The sequence below is a fragment of the Schistocerca gregaria genome, chromosome 11 (genome assembly GCF_023897955.1).
Source record: "Schistocerca gregaria isolate iqSchGreg1 chromosome 11, iqSchGreg1.2, whole genome shotgun sequence".
Classification (NCBI taxonomy): Eukaryota; Metazoa; Arthropoda; class Insecta; order Orthoptera; family Acrididae; genus Schistocerca; species Schistocerca gregaria.
The window spans coordinates 105,632,037-105,657,644 of record NC_064930.1 but is presented as its reverse complement, the minus strand read 5'-3'; the positions used below and the strand labels follow the sequence as shown (position 1 = coordinate 105,657,644).

At 44.9% G+C, this 25,608-nt stretch overlaps 1 protein-coding gene across 1 annotated transcript in view; it reads right to left on the bottom strand.

Moving 5' to 3' along the window:
- The window catches only part of LOC126295440 (mucin-19-like), a 293,300-nt gene that overhangs the window by 58,233 nt on the left and 209,459 nt on the right, over window positions 1–25,608 (bottom strand). The window contains exons 7-9 of the mRNA XM_049987938.1: window positions 24,707–24,919; window positions 23,508–24,128; window positions 9,184–9,550 (exon numbers count right to left, since the gene is read on the bottom strand). Coding sequence (XP_049843895.1) covers window positions 9,184–9,550; window positions 23,508–24,128; window positions 24,707–24,919 — 1,201 coding nt within the window. The remainder of the gene's footprint in view (window positions 1–9,183; window positions 9,551–23,507; window positions 24,129–24,706; window positions 24,920–25,608) is intronic.

Sequence of the window (25,608 nt, the reverse complement as noted above, 5' to 3'; positions counted from 1 at the left end):
ATACAGGTGAGACACTGAATAATATTAGTTATATTAGTTACAAAACACCCTGTCCTTTACTTTTAAGTTTAGGTGAGATGTATGAAACACCCTGTATCGTTTACCTCTGCGGTTTGACTTGTGAAACATTCTGTGTCCTATACAATTGGGTACATACAGTCAATTAAATTACTTATAAAACACCCTGTATTGCTGTGATAAGATTACGTGTGAATTGTGACACACCCTGTACTATTTACAGATCTGTGTGGACCTGTTATGCACTTCATAGCTGTGAGTATACAATTGGTGCATTGAATGGTAATACTTACAAAACAGCCTTGAGATGTATCAAACACCCTGTATCGTTTACCACCGCATATTGACTTGTGAAACGTCCTGTACTGCATATAATGCTGTACGAATGGTGATTTAAGTTACTTGCAAAACAACCTGTATTGCTATGATAAGTTTAGATGTAATATGTGACACAGCCTGTACTGTTTACTGTTCTGTGTTGACCTGTTAAGAAGTCTATCGTCTTGAGTATACAGTTGAGACTCTGAATGATATAAGTTACAAAACACCCTGTACTGTACTTTTAAGTGTAGGTGAGATGTATGAAACATCCTGTATTGTTTACCTCTGCGTATTGACTTGTAAACATTCTGTATCCTATACAAGTGGGTACATGCAGTGAACTAAATAACTTATAAAACATGCTGTATTGCTGTGATAACTTTAGGTGTAAATTGTGACACACCCTGTACCATTTACAGACCTGTGTGGACCTGCTATGCACTTGATAGCTTAGAGTACACAATTCGTCCAATGAAAGTTAGTACTTACAAAACACTCTGTATTTTTTACCACTGCGGCTTGACTTGTGAAACGTCATGTATTGCATACAATACAGTACGAATGGTGAATTAAGTTACTTACAAAACACCCTGTATTGCTAAGAAAAGTTTAGATGTAAATTGCAACACACCCTCTAAAGTTTACAGTTCTGTGTCGACCTGTTAAGAACTCTATAGTATTTACAGGTGAGACAGCGAATAATATTAGTTACAAAACACCCTGTCCTTTAGTTTTAAGTTTAGGTGAGATGTATTAAACTCCCTGTATTGTTTACCTCTGCGTATTGACTTGTGAAACATCCTGTATCCTATACAATTGGGTACATACAGTGAATTAAATTACTTACAAAACACCCTGTATTTATATCATAAGTTTAGGTGTAAATTGTGCACCCCCTGTACTGTTTACTGCTCTGTGGTGCGTCTGTTACGAAATCTGTAGTGTTGACTATACATTTGGTGCATTGGAATATGTTACTTACAAAGCAGGCTGTATTTCGCTTTTATGTTTAGGAGAGACTTGTGAAACGCCCTGTGAGGTCTACAGCTCCGTGTCGACTTGTGAAACGCCCTGTGTTGCGCTGCAGGCACACCGAATGAAACCCTCTGCGTCGTGGTCATTGAGTTAGTTTGTGGCTAGTGCACGCACCTCGTCGACACCGGCCAGATATAAGTTACTTACAAGACACCCTGTATTCCTATGATAAGTTTAGGTGTAAATTGTGACACCCCCTGTACTGTTTACAGCTCTGTGGTGCGTCTGTTACGAAATCTGTGGTGTTGATTATACATTTAGTGCATTGGAATATGTTATGTACAGAACACTCTGTATTTCGCTTTTATGTTTAGGAGAGACTTGTGAAACGCCCTGTGAGGTCTACAGCTCCGTGTCGACTTGTGAAATGCCCTGTATTGGGCAGCAGGCACACAGAATGAAACCCTCTGCGTCGTGGCCATCGAGTTCGTTTGTGGCTAGTGCACGCACCTCGTCGACGCCGGCCAGATAGAAGTTACTTACAAAACACCCTGTACTGCCATCATGAGTTTAGGTGTAAATTGTGACACCCCCTGTACTGTTTACAGCCCTGTGGTGCGTCTGTTACGAAATCTGTAGTGTTGATTATACATTTGGTGTATTGGAATATGTTACTTACAAAGCAGTCTGTATTTCGCTTTGTATGTTTAGGAGAGACTTGTGAAACGCCCTGTGAGGTTTGCAGCTCCGTATCAACTTGTGAAACACCCTGTGAAGTTTACAGCTCCGAATCAACTTGTGAAACGCCCTGTATTGTTTACAATGCACTACGAATGGTGAATTAAGTTACTTACAAAACACCCTGTATCCCTATGATATATTTCGGTGTAAATTGTGACACCCCCTGTACTGTTTACAACTCTGTGTTGACCTGTTACGAAATCTGTAGTGTTGATTATACATTTGGTGCATTGGAATATGTTATGTACAGAACACTCTGTATTTCGCTTTTATGTTTAGGAGAGACTTGTGAAACGCCCTGTGAGGTCTACAGCTCCGTGTCGACTTGTGAAACGCCCTGTATTGCGCTGCAGGCACACCGAATGAAACCCTCTGCGTCGTGGTCATCGAGTTTGTGGCTAGCACACGCACCTCGTCGACGCCGGCCAGATATAAGTTACTTATAAAACACCCAGTACTGCCATCATTAGTTTAGGTGTAAATTGTGACCCCCTGTACTGTTTACAGCTCAGTGGTGCGTCTGTTACAAAATCTGTAGTGTTGATTATACATTTGGTGCATTGGAATATGTTATGTACAGAACACTCTGTATTTCGCTTTTATGTTTAGGAGAGACTTGTGAAACGCCCTGTGAGGTCTACTGCTCCGTGTCGACTTGTGAAACGCCCTGTGTTGCGCTGCAGGCACACCGAATGAAACCCTCTGCGTCGTGGTCATCGAGTTCGTTTGTGGCTAGTGCACGCACCTCGTCGACGCCGGCCAGATATAAGTTACTTACAAAACACCCTGTACTGCCATCATGAGTTTAGGTGTAAATTGTGAAACCCCCTGTACTGTTTACAGCTCTGTGGTGCGTCTGTTACGAAATCTGTAGTGTTGACTATACATTTATTGCATTGGAATATGTTATGTACAGAGCACTCTGTATTTCGCTTTGTATGTTTAGGAGAGACTTGTGAAACGCCCTGCGAGGTCTACAGCTCCGTGTCAACTTGTGAAACGCCCTGTATTGGGCAGCAGGCACACCGAATGAAACCCTCTGCGTCGTGGTCATCGAGTTCGTTTGTGGCTAGTGCACGCACCTCGTCGACACCGGCCAGATATAAGTTACTTACAAGACACCCTGTATTCCTATGATAAGTTTAGGTGTAAATTGTGACACCCCCTGTACTGTTTACAGCTCTGTGGTGCGTCTGTTACGAAATCTGTAGTGTTGACTATACATTTGGTGCATTGGAATATGTTACTTACAAAGCAGTCAGTATTTCGCTTTTATGTTTAGGAGTGACTTGTGAAACGACCTGTGAGGTTTACAGCTCCGTATCAACTTGTGAAACGCCCTGTATTGGGCAGCAGGCACACCGAATGAAACCCTCTGCGTCGTGGTCATCGAGTTCGTTTGTGGCTAGTGCACGCACCTCGCCGACGGCGGCCAGATATAAGTTACTTACAAAACACCCTGTACTGCCATCATGAGTTTAGGTGTAAATTGTGAAACCCCCTGTACTGTTTACAGCTCTGTGGTGCGTCTGTTACGAAATCTGTAGTGTTGACTATACATTTATTGCATTGGAATATGTTATGTACAGAGCACTCTGTATTTCGCTTTGTATGTTTAGGAGAGACTTGTGAAACGCCCTGTGAGGTCTACAGCTCCGTGTCAACTTGTGAAACGCCCTGTATTGGGCAGCAGGCACACCGAATGAAACCCTCTGCGTCGTGGTCATCGAGTTCGTTTGTGGCTAGTGCACGCACCTCGTCGACACCGGCCAGATATAAGTTACTTACAAGACACCCTGTATTCCTATGATAAGTTTAGGTGTAAATTGTGACACCCCCTGTACTGTTTACAGCTCTGTGGTGCGTCTGTTACGAAATCTGTAGTGTTGACTATACATTTGGTGCATTGGAATATGTTACTTACAAAGCAGTCTGTATTTCGCTTTTATGTTTAGGAGTGACTTGTGAAACGACCTGTGAGGTTTACAGCTCCGTATCAACTTGTGAAACGCCCTGTATTGGGCAGCAGGCACACCGAATGAAACCCTCTGCGTCGTGGTCATCGAGTTCGTTTGTGGCTAGTGCACGCACCTCGTCGACGCCGGCCAGATATAAGTTACTTACAAAACACCCTGTACTGCCATCATGAGTTTAGGTGTAAATTGTGAAACCCCCTGTACTGTTTACAGCTCTGTGGTGCGTCTGTTACGAAATCTGTAGTGTTGACTATACATTTATTGCATTGGAATATGTTATGTACAGAGCACTCTGTATTTCGCTTTGTATGCTTAGGAGAGACTTGTGAAACGCCCTGTGAGGTCTACAGCTCCGTGTCAACTTGTGAAACGCCCTGTATTGGGCAGCAGGCACACCGAATGAAACCCTCTGCGTCGTGGTCATCGAGTTCGTTTGTGGCTAGTGCACGCACCTCGTCGACGCCGGCCAGATATAAGTTACTTACAAAACACCCTGTACTGCCATCATGAGTTTAGGTGTAAATTGTGAAACCCCCTGTACTGTTTACAGCTCTGTGGTGCGTCTGTTACGAAATCTGTAGTGTTGACTATACATTTATTGCATTGGAATATGTTATGTACAGAGCACTCTGTATTTCGCTTTGTATGTTTAGGAGAGACTTGTGAAACGCCCTGTGAGGTCTACAGCTCCGTGTCAACTTGTGAAACGCCCTGTATTGGGCAGCAGGCACACCGAATGAAACCCTCTGCGTCGTGGTCATCGAGTTCGTTTGTGGCTAGTGCACGCACCTCGTCGACGCCGGCCAGATATAAGTTACTTACAAAACACCCTGTACTGCCATCATGAGTTTAGGTGTAAATTGTGAAACCCCCTGTACTGTTTACAGCTCTGTGGTGCGTCTGTTACGAAATCTGTAGTGTTGACTATACATTTATTGCATTGGAATATGTTATGTACAGAGCACTCTGTATTTCGCTTTGTATGTTTAGGAGAGACTTGTGAAACGCCCTGTGAGGTCTACAGCTCCGTGTCAACTTGTGAAACGCCCTGTATTGGGCAGCAGGCACACCGAATGAAACCCTCTGCGTCGTGGTCATCGAGTTCGTTTGTGGCTAGTGCACGCACCTCGTCGACACCGGCCAGATATAAGTTACTTACAAGACACCCTGTATTCCTATGATAAGTTTAGGTGTAAATTGTGACACCCCCTGTACTGTTTACAGCTCTGTGGTGCGTCTGTTACGAAATCTGTAGTGTTGACTATACATTTGGTGCATTGGAATATGTTACTTACAAAGCAGTCTGTATTTCGCTTTTATGTTTAGGAGTGACTTGTGAAACGACCTGTGAGGTTTACAGCTCCGTATCAACTTGTGAAACGCCCTGTATTGGGCAGCAGGCACACCGAATGAAACCCTCTGCGTCGTGGTCATCGAGTTCGTTTGTGGCTAGTGCACGCACCTCGTCGACGCCGGCCAGATATAAGTTACTTACAAAACACCCTGTACTGCCATCATGAGTTTAGGTGTAAATTGTGAAACCCCCTGTACTGTTTACAGCTCTGTGGTGCGTCTGTTACGAAATCTGTAGTGTTGACTATACATTTATTGCATTGGAATATGTTATGTACAGAGCACTCTGTATTTCGCTTTGTATGTTTAGGAGAGACTTGTGAAACGCCCTGTGAGGTCTACAGCTCCGTGTCAACTTGTGAAACGCCCTGTATTGGGCAGCAGGCACACCGAATGAAACCCTCTGCGTCGTGGTCATCGAGTTCGTTTGTGGCTAGTGCACGCACCTCGTCGACACCGGCCAGATATAAGTTACTTACAAAACACCCTGTATTTATATCATAAGTTTAGGTGTAAATTGTGACACCCCCTGTACTGTTTACAGCTCTGTGGTGCGTCTGTTACGAAATCTGTAGTGTTGACTATACATTTGGTGCATTGGAATATGTTACTTACAAAGCAGTCTGTATTTCGCTTTTATGTTTAGGAGTGACTTGTGAAACGACCTGTGAGGTTTACAGCTCCGTATCAACTTGTGAAACGCCCTGTATTGGGCAGCAGGCACACCGAATGAAACCCTCTGCGTCGTGGTCATCGAGTTCGTTTGTGGCTAGTGCACGCACCTCGTCGACGCCGGCCAGATATAAGTTACTTACAAAACACCCTGTACTGCCATCATTAGTTTAGGTGTAAATTGTGACCCCCTGTACTGTTTACAGCTCAGTGGTGCGTCTGTTACGAAATCTGTAGTGTTGATTATACATTTGGTGCATTGGAATATGTTATGTACAGAACACTCTGTATTTCGCTTTTATGTTTAGGAGAGACTTGTGAAACGCCCTGTGAGGTCTACAGCTCCGTGTCAACTTGTGAAACGCCCTGTATTGGGCAGCAGGCACACCGAATGAAACCCTCTGCGTCGTGGTCATCGAGTTCGTTTGTGGCTAGTGCATGCACCTCGTCGACACCGGCCAGATATAAGTTACTTACAAGACACCCTGTATTCCTATGATAAGTTTAGGTGTAAATTGTGACACCCCCTGTACTGTTTACAGCTCTGTGGTGCGTCTGTTACGAAATCTGTAGTGTTGACTATACATTTGGTGCATTGGAATATGTTACTTACAAAGCAGTCTGTATTTCGCTTTTATGTTTAGGAGTGACTTGTGAAACGACCTGTGAGGTTTACAGCTCCGTATCAACTTGTGAAACGCCCTGTATTGGGCAGCAGGCACACCGAATGAAACCCTCTGCGTCGTGGTCATCGAGTTCGTTTGTGGCTAGTGCACGCACCTCGTCGACGCCGGCCAGATATAAGTTACTTACAAAACACCCTGTACTGCCATCATTAGTTTAGGTGTAAATTGTGACCCCCTGTACTGTTTACAGCTCAGTGGTGCGTCTGTTACGAAATCTGTAGTGTTGATTATACATTTGGTGCATTGGAATATGTTATGTACAGAACACTCTGTATTTCGCTTTTATGTTTAGGAGAGACTTGTGAAACGCCCTGTGAGGTCTACAGCTCCGTGTCAACTTGTGAAACGCCCTGTATTGGGCAGCAGGCACACCGAATGAAACCCTCTGCGTCGTGGTCATCGAGTTCGTTTGTGGCTAGTGCATGCACCTCGTCGACACCGGCCAGATATAAGTTACTTACAAGACACCCTGTATTCCTATGATAAGTTTAGGTGTAAATTGTGACACCCCCTGTACTGTTTACAGCTCTGTGGTGCGTCTGTTACGAAATCTGTAGTGTTGACTATACATTTGGTGCATTGGAATATGTTACTTACAAAGCAGTCTGTATTTCGCTTTTATGTTTAGGAGTGACTTGTGAAACGACCTGTGAGGTTTACAGCTCCGTATCAACTTGTGAAACGCCCTGTATTGGGCAGCAGGCACACCGAATGAAACCCTCTGCGTCGTGGTCATCGAGTTCGTTTGTGGCTAGTGCACGCACCTCGTCGACGCCGGCCAGATATAAGTTACTTACAAAACACCCTGTACTGCCATCATTAGTTTAGGTGTAAATTGTGACCCCCTGTACTGTTTACAGCTCAGTGGTGCGTCTGTTACGAAATCTGTAGTGTTGATTATACATTTGGTGCATTGGAATATGTTATGTACAGAACACTCTGTATTTCGCTTTTATGTTTAGGAGAGACTTGTGAAACGCCCTGTGAGGTCTACAGCTCCGTGTCAACTTGTGAAACGCCCTGTATTGGGCAGCAGGCACACCGAATGAAACCCTCTGCGTCGTGGTCATCGAGTTCGTTTGTGGCTAGTGCATGCACCTCGTCGACACCGGCCAGATATAAGTTACTTACAAGACACCCTGTATTCCTATGATAAGTTTAGGTGTAAATTGTGACACCCCCTGTACTGTTTACAGCTCTGTGGTGCGTCTGTTACGAAATCTGTAGTGTTGACTATACATTTGGTGCATTGGAATATGTTACTTACAAAGCAGTCTGTATTTCGCTTTTATGTTTAGGAGTGACTTGTGAAACGACCTGTGAGGTTTACAGCTCCGTATCAACTTGTGAAACGCCCTGTATTGGGCAGCAGGCACACCGAATGAAACCCTCTGCGTCGTGGTCATCGAGTTCGTTTGTGGCTAGTGCACGCACCTCGTCGACGCCGGCCAGATATAAGTTACTTACAAAACACCCTGTACTGCCATCATTAGTTTAGGTGTAAATTGTGACCCCCTGTACTGTTTACAGCTCAGTGGTGCGTCTGTTACGAAATCTGTAGTGTTGATTATACATTTGGTGCATTGGAATATGTTATGTACAGAACACTCTGTATTTCGCTTTTATGTTTAGGAGAGACTTGTGAAACGCCCTGTGAGGTCTACAGCTCCGTGTCAACTTGTGAAACGCCCTGTATTGGGCAGCAGGCACACCGAATGAAACCCTCTGCGTCGTGGTCATCGAGTTCGTTTGTGGCTAGTGCATGCACCTCGTCGACACCGGCCAGATATAAGTTACTTACAAGACACCCTGTATTCCTATGATAAGTTTAGGTGTAAATTGTGACACCCCCTGTACTGTTTACAGCTCTGTGGTGCGTCTGTTACGAAATCTGTAGTGTTGACTATACATTTGGTGCATTGGAATATGTTACTTACAAAGCAGTCTGTATTTCGCTTTTATGTTTAGGAGTGACTTGTGAAACGACCTGTGAGGTTTACAGCTCCGTATCAACTTGTGAAACGCCCTGTATTGGGCAGCAGGCACACCGAATGAAACCCTCTACGTCGTGGTCATCGAGTTCGTTTGTGGCTAGTGCACGCACCTCGTCGACGCCGGCCAGATATAAGTTACTTACAAAACACCCTGTACTGCCATCATGAGTTTAGGTGTAAATTGTGAAACCCCCTGTACTGTTTACAGCTCTGTGGTGCGTCTGTTACGAAATCTGTAGTGTTGACTATACATTTATTGCATTGGAATATGTTATGTACAGAGCACTCTGTATTTCGCTTTGTATGTTTAGGAGAGACTTGTGAAACGCCCTGTGAGGTCTACAGCTCCGTGTCAACTTGTGAAACGCCCTGTATTGGGCAGCAGGCACACCGAATGAAACCCTCTGCGCCGTGGTCATGGAGCTGAGCCGTGGCTAGCGCACGCACCTCGTCGACGCCGGGCAGGTAGCCGTCGGTGGCGCCGGCCAGCTCGTCCTCCAGGTCGTCCAGGACCGAGTTGTCGCGCACGCCCTCGGCCTGGCGCAGCACGGCGTACAGCTGCAGCGCCGCCTGGTCGCCCGCCGCCGCCGTCAGCCCGGCCGCCTCCTGCTCCGTCGTGGCGTCGGTGGGCGGCGCCGCCGTCGACGCCGTGTTCCAGCCGCCGGTCGCCGCCGCCCAGCCCTCCGTGGTGGCCCGCCGCTCCTGGAACGCCTCCGCGCTGCCCGGCTCCTCCGCCCCCGCCTCCTCCTCCTCCTCCTCCTCCTCCGGCGCTGGCCGCGGGCGCCCGCCTCGCGACACCGCGAAGCTGTCCCTCCTGCAATGCGTCGCCGTGCCCAAGTCACTTCCAGCACTGTTGTCTGGTCACAGATACACCTACTCACTAAAACCGGACAAGTTGGTCCTCTGCTCTGACAGATCCCTACCTATCTACCAGAGCTATCCACAAAGTACATTGTTGTTGTGGTGGTCTTCAGTCCTGAGACTGGTTTGGTGCTGCTCTCCGTGCTACTCTGTCCAGTGCAAGCTTCTTCATCTCCCAGTACCTACTGCAACTTACATCCTTCTGAATCTGCTTAGTGTAGCCATCATGTCTTGGTCTCCCTCTAAGATTTTTACCCTCCACGCTGCCCTCCAATACTAAACTGGTGTTGCCTTGATACCTCAGAACATGTCCTACCAACCAGTCCCTTCTTCTAGTCAAGTTGTGCCACAAACTCCTCTTCCCCCCAATTCTATTCAATACCTCCTCATTAGTTATTTCATCTACCCATCTAATCTTCAGCATTCTTCTGTAGCACTACATTTGGAAAGCTTCTATTCTCTTCCCGTCCAAACTATTTATCATCCATGTTTCACTTGCATACATGGCTACACTCCATACAAATACATTCAGAAACGACTTCCTGACACTTAAATCTATACTCGATGTTAACAAATTTCTCTTCTCCAGGAAGCATTTCCTTGCCATTGCCAGTCTACATTTTATATCCTCTCTACTTCGACCATCATCGGTTATTTTGCTCCCCAAATAGCAAAACTCCTTTACTACTTTAAGTGTCTCATTTCCTAATCTAATTCCCTCAGCATCACCCGACTTAATTAGACTACATTCCATTATCCTCGTTTTGCTTTTGTTAATGTTCATCTTATATCCTCCTTTCAAGATACTGTCCATTCCGTTCAACTGCTCTTCCAAGTCCTTCGCTGTCTCTGACAGAATTAGAATCTCATCGGCGAACCTAAAAGTTTTTATTTCTCCTCCATGAATTTTAATACATACTCCGTATGGTTCTTTTGTTTCCTTTACTGCTTGCTCGGTATACAGATTGAATAACATCGGGGAGAGGCTACAACCCTGTCTCACTCCCTTCCCAACCACTGCTTCATGCCCCTCGACTCTTATAACTGCCATCTGGTTCCTGTACAAATTGTAAATAGCCTTACGCTCCCTGTATTTTACCCCTGCCACCTTCAGAATTTGAAAGACAGTATTCCAGTTAACATTATCAAAAGGTTTGTCTAAGTCTACAAATGCTAAAAACGTAGCTTTGCCTTTTCTTAATCTTTCTTCTAAGATAAGTCTGAGAAGACAGATGAGTTCAAGTGAAAATGATGTAATTATTGAATCATGTCAACGATAAAGCAGTCATAACACTTAATCGACCTAACCCATTAAATGCTCTTAATTTATATGTCATACGAAAAATATTTCCAACTATGAAACATTGAGAGAAAGAGAAGAGCTCAGTGATAATGAAAGGAACAGGTGAAAAGGCATTTTGTGCTGGAGGTGACGTAAGAGCTGTAACTGAAGCTGGTATAAAAGGTACAAACCTGGGGAGGGACTTCTTTCGTGAAGAATATACACTTAATTCTCTTATTGGCACATATAATATACCCTATAAAGCATTTATAGATGGCATAACCATGGGTGGAGGCGTGGGACTTTCAGTCCATGGTCACTTTCGTGTAGCTACAGAGAGAACTCTTTTTGCAATGCCAGAGACCGCAATTGGATTATTTCCCGATGTGGGTGGCAGTTACTTTCTTCCTCGATTAGGTGGTAAGTCGGGTTTGTATCTTGCATTGACAGGATATAGACTGAAAGGACTAGATGTTTTGAAGGCATGTATTGCAACTCATTTCGGTGATTTCGGTAAACTTGTTGACTTGCTGGATTCACTTTTAAAGTGTCCAAGCACTCAGAGTGCAGTAGAGGAGGTATTAAATAAGTTTTCAAAATCCAGCACATCAAAGACATCTGAATTTAGTCTTACGCCATACATGTCAATAATAGATTCCTGCTTCTCAGCATCAACAATGGAGGAGATATTAGAAAGTTTTAAGAGTTGAAGGTTCAGAGTGGTCTCTGAAAACAATAGAGGCCATAAATAATATGTCTCCAACTTCATTAAAAGTTACAAAAAAACAACCAGAAGAAGGCGAAGGCAAAAGTTTATTGCACTGTCTGAAGATGGAGTACAGAATTGCTGTTCATGCACGTGAAGGTCACGACTTCTATGAAGGAGTAAAAGCATTATTGATTGACAACGGACGATAACCTAACTGGAAACAAAGCACTTTGTCAGAAGTTACAGATGAATTTGTAGAAGCACAGTTCGCTCCATTACCCCAGGTGAAGAATTGGAACTGTAATATGTACAACATGTGTTGCACTGATGTGCTTATCTGAATGCAAATAACTGCAAGTTGCTTGGGGCAAAAATGGGAACAGAAAATAAATGGTAACTTGCATATTGCTGTGAGAGCCTCTGAAGAAATTTGTGTTGGCTTATTGTATGCATTTTATGTATGTCAAAATAAATATATATTTTTACCTTTTTATACGTGAAAAAAAAAACTAAGTGGGAGATTCCAGGTTCGAATCTCGGTTCGGTACAAATTTCCCTAATTCCGCGTAATGTCCCAATGCAGCTGACAGCAATGATCTCTTCCCTTTTCTTTCTTTTCTTCCCCTCTCCAATTTACATGGACTGTTGTAGGACGTGGATATTTCTATTGTTTATTGTCAAATCACAATTTATGAAAGATGTTTATATTTTATTAATAGGATTAAGTACGAATAATTAATATTTGTCATGTTGGAAATAATTGTGGTAGCAGGGAATGTCTGCACCAAAGTATTGTTGACAAGAGAACCCACAAATTGATATAATTTTAAAAAAGGGCGGGAGAGAACGCGTATGGATAAATTTTAAGAAAAGAGCGGGAAAGACCGCGCATTGATACATTTTGTAATGGCGGCAGGGATTGTCTGCGCCAGAAAGCATTGTTGGCAGGAGAGACCGCACTTTAGCGTTCGTAGGAAGTCAGTAGTAAGCGAGATGTGAAGCGAGTCGGTAGCAGGTCTGAAGCGAGAGGTTGAGAGGAGCGGTGTGTCTGCCAGCCACCAGCTGTGACTTACAAGAGGTTATAAACAGATGTACAGAGATATCAGCTAACTATTATCATAAGAGGAACTAATATTATTGAATTATTTTTTTTGAGAAACTCAAGACTACTGAAGGTATGTTGCGCGTTGCTAGGTGTACGATTATTGTAAAAAGTAAGTCCCATTTCAACTTTTGTGAAATCATTTCATTCACAATATAATTAACTTTTGTTAGCAATATTGCATTCCTAATTATAATCCATCCCAAAAACGATCAACGTAAAACTTTGCAAAATTTTATTGATATCAAGAAAAAGTTTAACTATGAATTACCTAATTTCAGTCGAATTAATTAAAGAATGACGTCAGCTTTGCTATTAAAGAATAACGTCAGCTTTGGTAATAAATATAGCCACTTATTATGACAGCCCACCAGCAGCTAATAGAGTAGAGTAAAACAGAGTGAGTATATTCATGTCGCAGTTCGATGTAGCAGTCAGGTGGCGATCCAGTAACAGTAAAAAAGGTGAGGAACAGTTTTGAGTTATTGCAGGTATTTCGTCGAAATAATCAGAAAATCACTTTTAATAAGCAGCAATTGAATTTGTATGGGAAGATTGAGAAAGAGAACAAATTTCAAAGGGAAGATTTCATTTGTTATTATTAAGCAAGAGATAGAAATCCTAAGGAAAGGTTTCATAGTTTATTGTAAAAGAGAAGGTTATCATTAACAAAAGAGGTATAGAGGAGACGGGAAGGTTTCACTGTATATGTCTCCGTATGACCCCTAATTTCTCGTATGTTATCTTCGTCGTCCTCAACCGCAATATATGTTGGCCGCAGTAGAATCGTTCACCAGTCAGCTTCAAATACCGGTTCTCTAAATTTTCTCACTACTGAAACTTCCTGGCAGATTAAAACTGTGTGCCGGACCGAGACTCGAACTCCGGCCTTTGCCTTTCGAGGGCAAGCTCTATACCAACTGAGCTACCCAAGCACGACTCACGCGCAGTCCTCACAGATTTACTTCCGCCAGTATCTCGTCTCCCACCTTCCAAACTTCACAGAAGCTCTCTTGCGAACCTTGCAGAACAAACACTACTGAAAGAAAGGATATTGCTTAGGCACAGCCTGGGGGATGTTTCCAGAATGAGATTCTCACTCTGCAGCGGAGTGTGCGCTGATACGAAACTTCCTGGCAGATTAAAACTGTGTGCCGCACCGAGGCTCGAACTCGTGATCTTCGCCTCTCTCAGGCAAGTGCTCTGGCAGCAAAGGTCCCGAGTTCGAGTTTCAGTCCGGCACACAGATTTAAACTGCCAGGGAGTTTCATATCAGCGCGCACTCCACAACGGAATGAAAAGATTTCGCACAGCGTCCTCTACAGGTGGAACACTCTACATCTACATCTACATCTACATGGGTACTCTGCAAATGATATTTAAGTGCCTGGAAGAGGGTTCATCGAACCACCTTCACAATTCTCTATTATTCCAATCTCGTATAGCGCGCGGAAAGAATGAACACTTATATCTTTCAGTACGAGCTCTGATCTCCCTTATTTTATCGTGGTGATCGTCCTGCACTACCTAGGTCGGTGTCAACAAAATATTTTCGCATTCGGAGGAAAAAGTTGGCGATTGGAATTTCGTGAGAAGATTCCGTCGCAACGAAAAACGCCTTTCTTTTTAATGATTTCCAGCCCTAATTCTGCATCATTTCTGTGACACTGTCTCCCATATTTCGCGATAATACAAAATGTGCTGCCTTTCTTTGACCTTTTTCCATGTACTCAGTCAGTCCTATCTGGTAACGATCCCACACCGCGCAGCAGTATTCTAAAAGAGGACGGACAAGCGTAGTGTAGGCAGTCTCCTTAGTTCATTTCCTATGTCTTCTTTCCAATTTAAGTTGTTCGTAATTGTAATGTATTTAGTTGAATTTACGGCTTTCAGAATAGACTGATATATCGTGTAACCGACGTTTAACGGATTCCTTTTAGCACTCATGTGGATGACCTCAAACTTTACGTTATTTAGGGTCAACTGCCACTTTTAGCATCATTCAGATATCTTTTCTAAATCGTTTTGCAGTTCGTTTTGATCTTCTGATTTTATTAGTCGATTAACGACAGCATCATCTGCAAACAACCGAAGACGCCTGCTCAGATTGTCTCCCAAATCGTTTATATAGATAAGGAACTGCAAAGGGCCTATAACAGTGCCTCGGGGAACGCCTGAAATCACTTCTCTTTTACTCGATGACTTTCCTACAATTACTGCGGACTGTGACCTCTCTGACAGGAAATCGCAAATCCAGTCACATAATTGTTGGTAATTAATTGTTGGTAAGGCGGGTACCAGGTTGAGATTCATTGGGAGAGTCCTTAGAAAATGTAGTCCATCATCAAAGGAGGTGGCTTACAGAAATCGTTCGAGCTGCACTCGAGTATTGCTCATCAGTGTGGGATCCGTACCAGGTCGGGGTGACAGAGGAGGTAGAGAAGATCCAAAGAAGAGCGGCGCGTTTCGTCACAGGGTTATTCGGTAACCGTGGTAGCGTTACGGAGATGTTTAGCAAACTCGAGTGGCAGACTCTGCAAGAGAGGCGCTCTGCATCGCGGTGTAGCTTGCGCGCCAGATTTCGAGAGGGTGCGTTTCTGGATGAGGAATATATTGCTTCCCCCTACTTACAACTCCCGAGGAGATCAGGAATGCAAAATTAGAGAGATTCGAGCACGCACGGAGGCTTTCAGACAGTCGTTCTTCCCGCGAACCATACGCGACTGGAACAGAAAAGGGAGATAATGACAGTGGCACGTTAAGTGCCCTCCGCCACACATCGTTGGGTGGCTTGCGGAGTATAAAATTTAGATAACTTAGACGATATTCCATAAGCACGCAATTCCACTACGAGCCGCTTGTGTGGTACTGTGTCAAAAGCCTTCCGTTCCAGAATTCCCCTAATAACCCAAAGTAGGCCACAAGCCTACCTTATCTCAGTTCTCATATGCTCATTCCACCGCATATCGCCCAGATATTTAAATGACTTAATTGTGTCAACCAGGTGGTGGTGGTGGTTAGTGTTTAACGTCCCGTCGAAAACGAGGTCATTAGAGACGGAGCGCAAGCTCGGGTTAGGGAAGGATTGGGAAGGAAATCGGCCGTGCCCTTTCAGAGGAACCATCCCGGCATTTCCCTTAAACGATTTAGGGAAATCACTGAAAACCTAAATCAGGATGGCTGGAGACGGGATTGAACCGTCGTCCTCCCGAATGCGAGTCCAGTGTGCAAACCACTGCGCCACCTCGCTCGGTTTGTGTCAACCAGGACACTAGTAATAATCTATCCGAACATAAAAGGTTTGTTCTCCCTACTGGTCCGCAGTGACTTACATTTGGCCATATTTAGGGCTAGCTGCTGTTCATCACACCAACTGGAAATGTTGTCCAAGTTGTCTTGTACCTACCTACAGATACTCAACTTTGTCACCTTACCGTACACCATGGCATCATCAGCAAACAAACGCAGATTTATGCCCACCCTGTCCGCCAGATCATTTATATATACGAGGTGCATTCAAGTTCTAAGGCCTCCGATTTTTTTTCTAATTAACTACTCACCCGGAATCGATGAAAGTGGCGTTACTTCTCGACGTAATCGCCCTGCAGACGTTCACATTTTTCACAACGCTGACGCCACGATTCCGTGGCAGCGGCGAAGGCTTCTTTAGCAGTCTGTTTTGACCACTGGAAAATCGCTGAGGCAATAGCAACACGGCTGGTGAATATGCGGCCACGGAGAGTGTCTTTCGTTGTTGGAAAAAGCCAGAAGTCACTAGGAGCCAGGTCAGGTGAGTAGGGAGCACCAGGAATCACTTCAAAGTTGTTATCGCGAAGAAACTGTTGGGTAACGTCAGCTCGATGTGCGGGTGCGTTGTCTTGGTGAAACAGCATGCGCGCAGCCCATCCCGGACGTTTTTGTTGCAGCGCAGGAAGGAATTTGTTCTTCAAAACATTTTCGTAGGATGCACCTGTTACCGTAGTGCCCTTTGGAACGCAATGGGTAAGGATTACGCCCTCGCTGTCCCAGAACATGGACACCGTCATTTTTTCAGCACTGGCGGTTACCCGAAATTTTTTTGGTGGCGGTGAATTTGTGTGCTTCCATTGAGCTGACTGGCGCTTTGTTTCTGGATTGCAAAATGGCATCCACGTCTCATCCATTGTCACAACCGACGAAAAAAAGTCCCATTCATGCTGTCGTTGCGCGTCAACATTGCTCGGCAACGTGCCACACGGGCAGCCGTGTGGTCGTCCGCCAGGATTCGTGGCACCCACCTGGATGACACTTTTCGCATTTTCAGGTCGTCATGCAGGATTGTGTGCACAGAACCCACAGAAAAGCCAACTCTGGAGGCGATCTGTTCAACAGTCATTTGGCGATCCCCCAAAACAATTCTCTCCACTTTCTCGATCGTGTCGTCAGACCGGCTTGTGCGAGCCCGATGTTGTTTCGGTTTGTTGTCACACGATGTTCTGAATTCATTAAACTGTCGCACCCACGAACGCACTTTCGACACATCCGTAACTCCATCACCACGTGTCTCCTTCAACTCTCGATGAATTTCAACTGGTTTCACACCACGCAAATTCAGAAAACGAATGATTGGACGCTGTTCAAGTAAGGAAAACGTCGCCATTTTAAGTATTTAAAACAGTTCTCATTCTTGCCGTTGGCGGTAAAATTCCATCTGCCGTACGGTGCTGCCATCTCTGGGACGTATTGACAATGAACGCTGCCACATTTTAAAACAATGTGCATGTTTCTATCTGTTTCCAGTCCGAAGTAAAAATCGGAGGTCTTAGAACTTGAATGCACCTCGTACAGGGTGAGTCACTAACTATTGCCACCTAGAATAACTCTGAAATTATGATAGTAGCTGCAAAGTTTGTGCGACAAATGTTGTACAGGGCAACGGGGGACGTAATATGACTTCGATTTTTTGTTGCTAGGTGGTGTCGCGTCAGACATATGAAGGTCAACTTTTTTTTTAATGGGATGCTGTAGTTTGGTACTTATTTTCTGATCGCGGCTATCGAGACGAATCCAAGGATGTGTAACAGTAAGGTCTTTGTAGGTCGACGAAGATCAAAAAGGTGGCACGAACGTCCATTTACAGAAGGTGTTCGAAGTGGTGACCATTGGTATCAGTGCAGTGCTGAAGTCTTCTTGTCATGGATTGAGTGGTATTCCTTATCAGTTAGGCACTTATCAAAGCACATGCTCTGACAATTCTGTCCTATATGGTGCAAATAGTAAATATTCGCCTAATACGGCGTATCCATCTAACGTGCTATTGACATGTAAACACCATGCGACGATTTCGCGATACAACTCTAATATTACTGGTAACAAGGGGAGGCTGCCAATTCTGAAATCCAGATTCGGTTCATACTGCGCATAATAAGAGCTCATGGCCAGAGGTGTAATGTGGCAGAGCACCAAGGTGCACTTCTCAGCCGCTGTCGAAAAAATCGACAGTTAAAAGAAACCGTTGCGGTGAAATACTCTCTACGATTAATGATTTTCCACAGCGTCGTGGGACAGCGGTAAGCGCTCGGGTTCGTAATCCGAAGGTCGCAGGATCGAATTTCGCGCCATGCAACTTTTTTTTATTAGTATTTGTTTTTTGTAATTCAAATGTATATAAAATTCCCGGCAATCAGTTGCAACAATTATGCATATAATAAGTATGTAAGGTGTCAGGCAAATCCAACACCTTCCATGAAAACCCTGACATGATAAGCAAATCCAGTAGTATGTCACATAGCTCGGAATAAAACGTGACATTAAATTAACCAAAGTAATACGTGTAACGAGTTAGCAAATGGAATACCACAGACTAACACAAGAATGCCTGAATGCATGTCGTACCTTCCCACCGTGAGGCAGACGCAGTTCCGAGGGGAGAAACGAGAACAGAAGCCGAGAGCAGAACCGTGTTAAGCTAGAAGGCCCTACGATAAGGGACGGACTGGACACCCACGTCGCCAGCTAACCATTAGGACGACACCACCCGCACGTTTTAGTGTGAGACTCTTTCGCGTCTCTGTTACGTCAAGGACCACCCCCAGCCAATCTTAAAAGCTAGAGCCCTCCAGAAAAACAGTATAGATCTTACGATAACGCTTAAAGGACCACACCAGCTGCAGGTTTTAGCGTGAGACTTTTTCGCGTCTCTGCTACGTTGCAAACTTTAAAAACATTGCCCCACCACGAAAAGTATAACGTTTCTCATTGGATAGACAGAATTTTTGTAGGCGTAGCTTAAGGTTAACATTGAGACCCTGATTGGTCAGATGAAAACACAGCCAGATAGTTTTTTTTTAAACCAACTTCGGTAAATTGTAGTAAGGAGAAGTAAGGTGAGAGTTGCTTCCGAGATGGCGAGGTGAGCGGAGCTGTGCTGCCCGCTGCCGCCCTGGCGCTGCCTAAACACCGACAAGGTAATGAATGCACGCGATGCCGTATAACAGCGCATAAGGCTTCACTCAGAACTGCGGAAGTCTCATCTGTTACGCCCCCTTTCTTTGCGTAATACTAGTGTCGATCGTTAATTAAAACTCATGGTGTTCACATTGCCACTTGAAGTAAAAATCTGAAACGTGATGATTTTTCTGTTATGTAGTTATTGAGAAGCCACATCAGCCACTGTAATTTACGACAAGTTAGATAAGTAATTAAAGATAATTGAGGGTCACTGTAGACCATTTTGATAGTTTTCTCTTTTGTGAAACTTAATTTAAACCTAGATTACAGATGTGATATGGCATAGGTCATCCTTCGAGCCATTGTAGAACTTGGAAACCCATTCAGGGAATATTCGTTCACATTTTTGTTGAACGCAGTTGGTTTTTATCATCCTGTATTAAAATATTTCCTTTTATGAATAGTGCAATTTATAAACATTGTTTTGTGAGTAGAATAAAATTTCCAGTGGTAAACTAAACTGCTTTTTCGACGTTATTTTACCAGCTAACTAAAAATAGGAAAGCCTTGAACCCCTTCCACTAAATTTAGTTAGTATCAAGATTCTTTTACAGGGAGTGCAGTGGAGCTGACGCTGAAATCATTAAGTATTTGGTTATATCATCGCTAGTCTCAATGAACCCTTCTGAACTCTACATGTCATGTGTGGTCTGGCGTCTCCTTACCAGCAACAGGTCCCAGGTTCAAACTAGTCAATTCCCTAAAAAACACGCTCAGAGCGTCGTTGCGCGAAAGTGGTAGGGAGACACGTTATAGAACAAACAGACACCACCATGAATGTTTAGAAGTAGTTGAAAGTCGTTTCTCGTGGAAAAACTGGCGACTTCAAACATGATTATGTTTTCCGCAAACAAAGTTATATTTCACAAATGTTATTGTCTTCATAATGTTTACCACGTATAGTTAACGGAAGACGTAGAAATGATGTTCCGAAACGAATACGTATAGCGTAAGTCAAATGTTCGAATTAGAATAGAGACATTTGAATTGCAAAAAAGAAATACTAAAAAAAAAGGTTGCATGGCGCGAGATTGGATGCTGCGACCTTCGGATTACGATTTCGAGCGGTTACCGCTGCGCCACGAGGCTGTGGAAAATTACTAATCGTAGAGAGTATTTTACCGCAACGGTTTCTTTTAACTGTCGATTTTCTCGACAACGGCTGAGAAGTGCATCTTGGTGCTTTACACCTCTGGCCATGAGCTTTTATTATGCGCATTATGAATCGAATCTGAATTTCACAATTGGCTGCCTCCCCTTGTAAGACTAGTATCGTCGAATCAAGCGAATGTGAATTATGTATTCCTTCGAAAAACAAGTCGATACGCTTCTCGTCTACGGAGAATGCCAACGAAATTCAGGGAGGGCTAGAGACGTATACGCTTATAGATATCGCCAACGTACTCACCCTACACGTCGTAATTTAATTATGTGTAAGATAATAGCTGGATCGTTCACGCATCGGAAACATATCCGGCAAAGGAAAGTTACTAACGAGGAAACGGAAATTGGTACTCTTTCCACTGCGGTTCGAGATTCTTGTGTTAGTTCGCGCCAAATCGCAAGGCACTCTGTCGTGAGCCGGAGTAGAATTGCTCGTGTTCTGCATCGCCTTAAATATCATCCTTACCGTATCAGTCTCCAACAAGAATTAACTGCTACGGATTGCATGAATTCTGCCGATGGGCTCAACTTCAGATTCAGATGGATGACACGGTTATTAATTTGATTTTATTTGCTGACGAGGCTACATTCACGAACCATGGAAATGTTAATTTGCATAACATACATTACTGGGCAACTGAAATCCATGTTGGCTGCGACATGTTGCACATCAAAATCCGTGGTCGGTGACTGTATCGTGTGGGATTCTGGAGGACAGAAGTAGAGGCCCCTATTTCATCGTGTGGTGTCAACACGATGGGTGTCCAGCACATTTTTCGCTGACTAGAAATGAGTTTGCAGGACAATTACCAAATCGTTGGATTGTACGCCAGACTTGACGCCTCTGGATTTTTTCTTATGGGGATTTGTAAAAGACATTGTTTATAAAAACGTTCCAACTACACCTGAAGATATGCGAGAGAGAATTTTCAGAGCATGAGCTTCGATAAGTGGCGATGTGATAAGGAATACCACTCAATCCATGATATGAACAATACATTCCATTAATTAATTAAACCAAACAAGCAATAAGCGTCCTAATTCAGGCGATAGCAAGGAAAGGTGTTTATATCATTCTCAATAACCGCTTTTTCGCAATAAAGAACAGCGGTAATTGTTTATTTCCTTTTGTACTTCGACGAAACGTGGGTAATTCATAATCATACCAACAGTGTTTGTCGGTATTTTGCGTGACATTTTAAACTACTCCAGGAGATCTATCGAAAGACGAGATGCGTTACCGTAATGATTAAAACGTATGGCTGATAAGTTAATGGTTCTGAATTAAAACGTCGGTCGGTGCTTAATGTTTTCTTCACTTAAAAACAATATCGAAGTGTCTTACTTCATGCATTTTATTCGTTTGAATGTAATTTTTTGAAATTTCTAGTGGCAACTAAAATCGACCATATGGAAAGTATACCTTATGGACTTCTACCTCTGCAAACTGTTCCAAATTTCGTGCAGTGGTTTACTACATCTAATGCTGCACAATAGCTGCGTTGAACGTCGAAACAAAATTAAGCCATTTATGGGGGGGGGGGGGGAGGTATCAGTCATTCAGATGTGTAAAATTCAAATTTTTGGGCCAAATAGTTTTTGTGAAATCGAATGATAAAGTGTGTCAAAGCAGTCGGGACACCGTGTGCCTGCACAGGCGAGCAGTGCAGTGATGACAAAATCGCGCACAGCGCGGAATGCGGGGAGCACGTCTCTGTAGCGGCGAAAGGGTTAATGCGGCCGTGGCGGCTTTACTCCATAGACTGCCTGCTCCCCACTAAATGTAAGTTTGCTTACTATACTATACTATGGAGCTGCTTCTCTTGGCGCGAACAAATGGCAACGCAGCAATCTCCCGCGTCTGGGCGGGCATGCGCGAACCGCCAAGATAGAAGAATTGAACTATAGTGCTGTTCAAAATACTAACGCGAATTATTTACAGAGGAATGGAGGAACTGGTAGAAGCCTACCTCGGGGAAGATCAGTTTGGATTCCGTAGAAATGTTGGAACACGTGAGGCAATACTGACCTTACGACTTATCTTAGATTAAGGAAAGGCAAACCTACGATTCTAGCATTTGTAGACTTAGAGAAAGCTTTTGACAATGTTGACTGGAATACTCTCTTTCAAAATCTGAAGGTGACAGGGGTAAAAGACAGGGAGCGAAAGGCTATTTATAATTTTTACAGAAACCAGATGGCAATAAGACTCGAGGGGCATGAAAGCGGAGCAGTGGTTGCGAAGGGAGAGAGACAGGGTTGTAGCATCTCCCAATGTTATTCAATCTATGTATTGAGCAAGCAAGAAAGGAAACAAAAGAAAAATTCGGAGTAGGTATTAAAATCCAGGGAGAAGAAATAGAAACTTTGAGGTTCGCCGATGACATTGTAATTCTGTCAGAGACAGCATAGGACAAGGAAGAGCAGTTGAACGGAATGGATAGTGTCTTGAAAGGAGGATATAAGATGAACATCAACAAAAGCAAAACGAGGATAATGGAATGTAGTCGAATTAAGTCGGGTGACGCTAAATTAGATTAGGAAATGAGACACTTAAGGTAGTAAAGAAGTTTTGCTATTTGGGGAGCAAAATAACTGATGATGCTGGAAGTAGAGAGGATATAAAATGTAAACAGGCAATGGCAAGGAAAGCGTTTCCGGAGAAGAGAAATTTGTTAACATCGAGTATAGATTTAAGTGCCAGGAAGTCGTTTCTGAAAGTATTTGTATGGAGTGTAGCTATGTATGGAAGTGAAGCATGGATGATAAATAGTTTGGAGAAGAAGAGAATAGAAGCTTTCGAAATGTGGTGCTACAGAAGAATGCTGAAGATTAGATGGGTAGATCACATAACTAATGAGGAGGTGTTGAATAGAATTGGGGAGAAGAGGAGCTTCTGGCACAACGTGACTAGAACAAGGGATCGGTTGGTAGGACATGTCCTGAGGCATCAAGAAACCACAAATTTAGCACTGGAGGGCGGTGTGGAGGGTAAAAATCGTGGAGACCAAGAGATGAATACACTAAGCAGATTCAGAAGGATGTAGGTTGCAGTAGGTACTGGAAGATGAAGAAGCTTGCACAGGATAGAGTAGCATGGAGAGCTGCTTCAAACCAGTCTCATGACTGAAGACCACATAGTGCTGTTATCGCGCGAAGCATACCTGGGTACGGCAGGCGCCTCAGCAGTGGGGTCTACATCGTCGACTGGTGCCGGTGGCGGCTCAGGCGTGGTCGTGGTGGTGGTGGTGGTCGTGGTGGTGCTGGGCTCTGTGGTGGGGGCGGCCGTGATGGGGGTGGTCGAGTGCTGCCGGCGGATGTGCGGTCCGCGCCCCCTCGTGGGCCTGGTCGACGCCTCCTCCGGCTCGGGCTCGGCCGTGGTCGTGGTCGTGCTGGTTGTGGTGGTGGTCGACGAGTGCCCCCTGGGTCGGTAGCGCCCGTGAGTCTGGGGCGCCGCGGCCGGCTCGCCGTTCTCCTCGGGGGTTACCCCCAGGAAGCGCACGGGCCCGGCGGGCAGCCGCTGCGGGAAGCTGGGGGCGGACTCCTCGCCCCCCGCGGGGGCGGCGCCGCCCCCGCCGTGGTGCGTGCGGAACGAGGAGCTGTCGACGAGCTCGAGGCTGGGGCGGCGGACGGCGGGCGACTGCTGGGGGGCGGAGGTGCGCGCCGGGAAGCGCGTGGAGGCGGGCAGTCGCTCCTCGGGCACCGGCTCGCCCTCTGGGGGCGGCGCGGGGGCGGCGGCGGCGTCTGAGTCCGCCTCCGGGCGGCCCAGCGTGCGGCCGCGGAACCTGCGCACAGTGCAAAGAAAATGACGTCCCGCCGACGTAGAGGTCATTGGAGCACGAGGTCGGAATGTCTCAAGGTCGGAGAACCAAATCGGTCGTGATCTTTTCAAGGGAACCGTCCTTGTGTTTATTTACTATTAAAATTAGACTTGATCACGATTTATTTATCAAGGTGACCGTTTTCGACCACTACTGTGGTCATCTTCAGACCTACAAGTTGTATACAAAGTTTTAAGTAGAAGGCTACATACATTGAAAAAAATACATAAAGTTATAAAGCTATAGATCGATGAATTGTCATTGAGTAGAAACCCCTTTTTGTTGGAGAATCACTACTGGAGAAACCAGTGCACGTCTTCCTATATATGAGGGAGGCTCCGCCCACTTCTGACGGCATGATGTCATTACTAATCAATGAGTTATAAGTCGAATAACAATTTAAAATTTCTTAGTTAAAAGAACATTGTCAAAAATTAAAAATAAATTTAGTGGATTACTCGTATTGAGTTTTTTGTGTATTAGCGAGAGCTGTGCAGTGGCCGTTTGGCGACCCTGCCAGGAGAGGAATCTGCAGTACATACCTCCTGGGTGGTGGAAGGACTTCGTTGGCCTCCGGTGCATTGCCGTTGTTGTTGTTGTTGCTGCTGGGGGCCTTGTCCCTGGCGGCACCCCTGTCCAGAGAGGTGTAGCGCCGACGGCCGGAGCTGGCCTTCACTGACAGGTCATCCGCAGACGAAGACTCCTCTTCTACTGGCGCCGACGACTGGCCACGGCTGCGGCTGCGGGTCCGGGTCCTGTGAAAGGTGGGAACAGACCATGGATTCATTCGTCACCAGTTCTCACCAGTTTCCTTCCACCTGTACCTGAGTGGGCGATGGGCTTATAAAGAGAGAGAGAGAGTGAGAGAGAGAGAAAGAGAGAGAGAGAGAGAGAGAGAGAGAGTGTTGTTCCTATTACTTGGTCAGCTTTCCCACTTTGCTACCGCCAGTTGCAACCCTCTGTCTTTATAAGAGCTCCAAATTGTAACGTGTTGTGTGTAAGGTAACTACACAGGTCAGCCAGCACATTTCGACCATAGATTTATAATCAACATGAAGTCGCCGAGGGGATAGCAGCGTCACCTGGCGAATAATGACCGCTAGTCAGACACACGCACAGCACATGTAACATCGCTGAATGTGCTGGACCTGTCTAGAGTAGGGAGGCGCGCTGTCTATCAGAGTCTGACTGGCAGTGATGGCCGGGAGGCTCCACACGAGAGTTTCTGAAACTGCTGCGTGACTTGTTGGGTTTCGAGAACTGCTCTGCCAAGTCCCTTCAACATGTGTTTGAACTGTGTCCAGACGTCATGGCGTTGGGGGGCCACCCCTCATTACAGACGTCAGACGTCATAGGTTGGACAGACTGGTAAAACAGGACAGGCGGAGCCTTGGGCGGCACTAACGGTAGACCTTAATGCTGGGCACAGTGCAAGTGTGTCTGA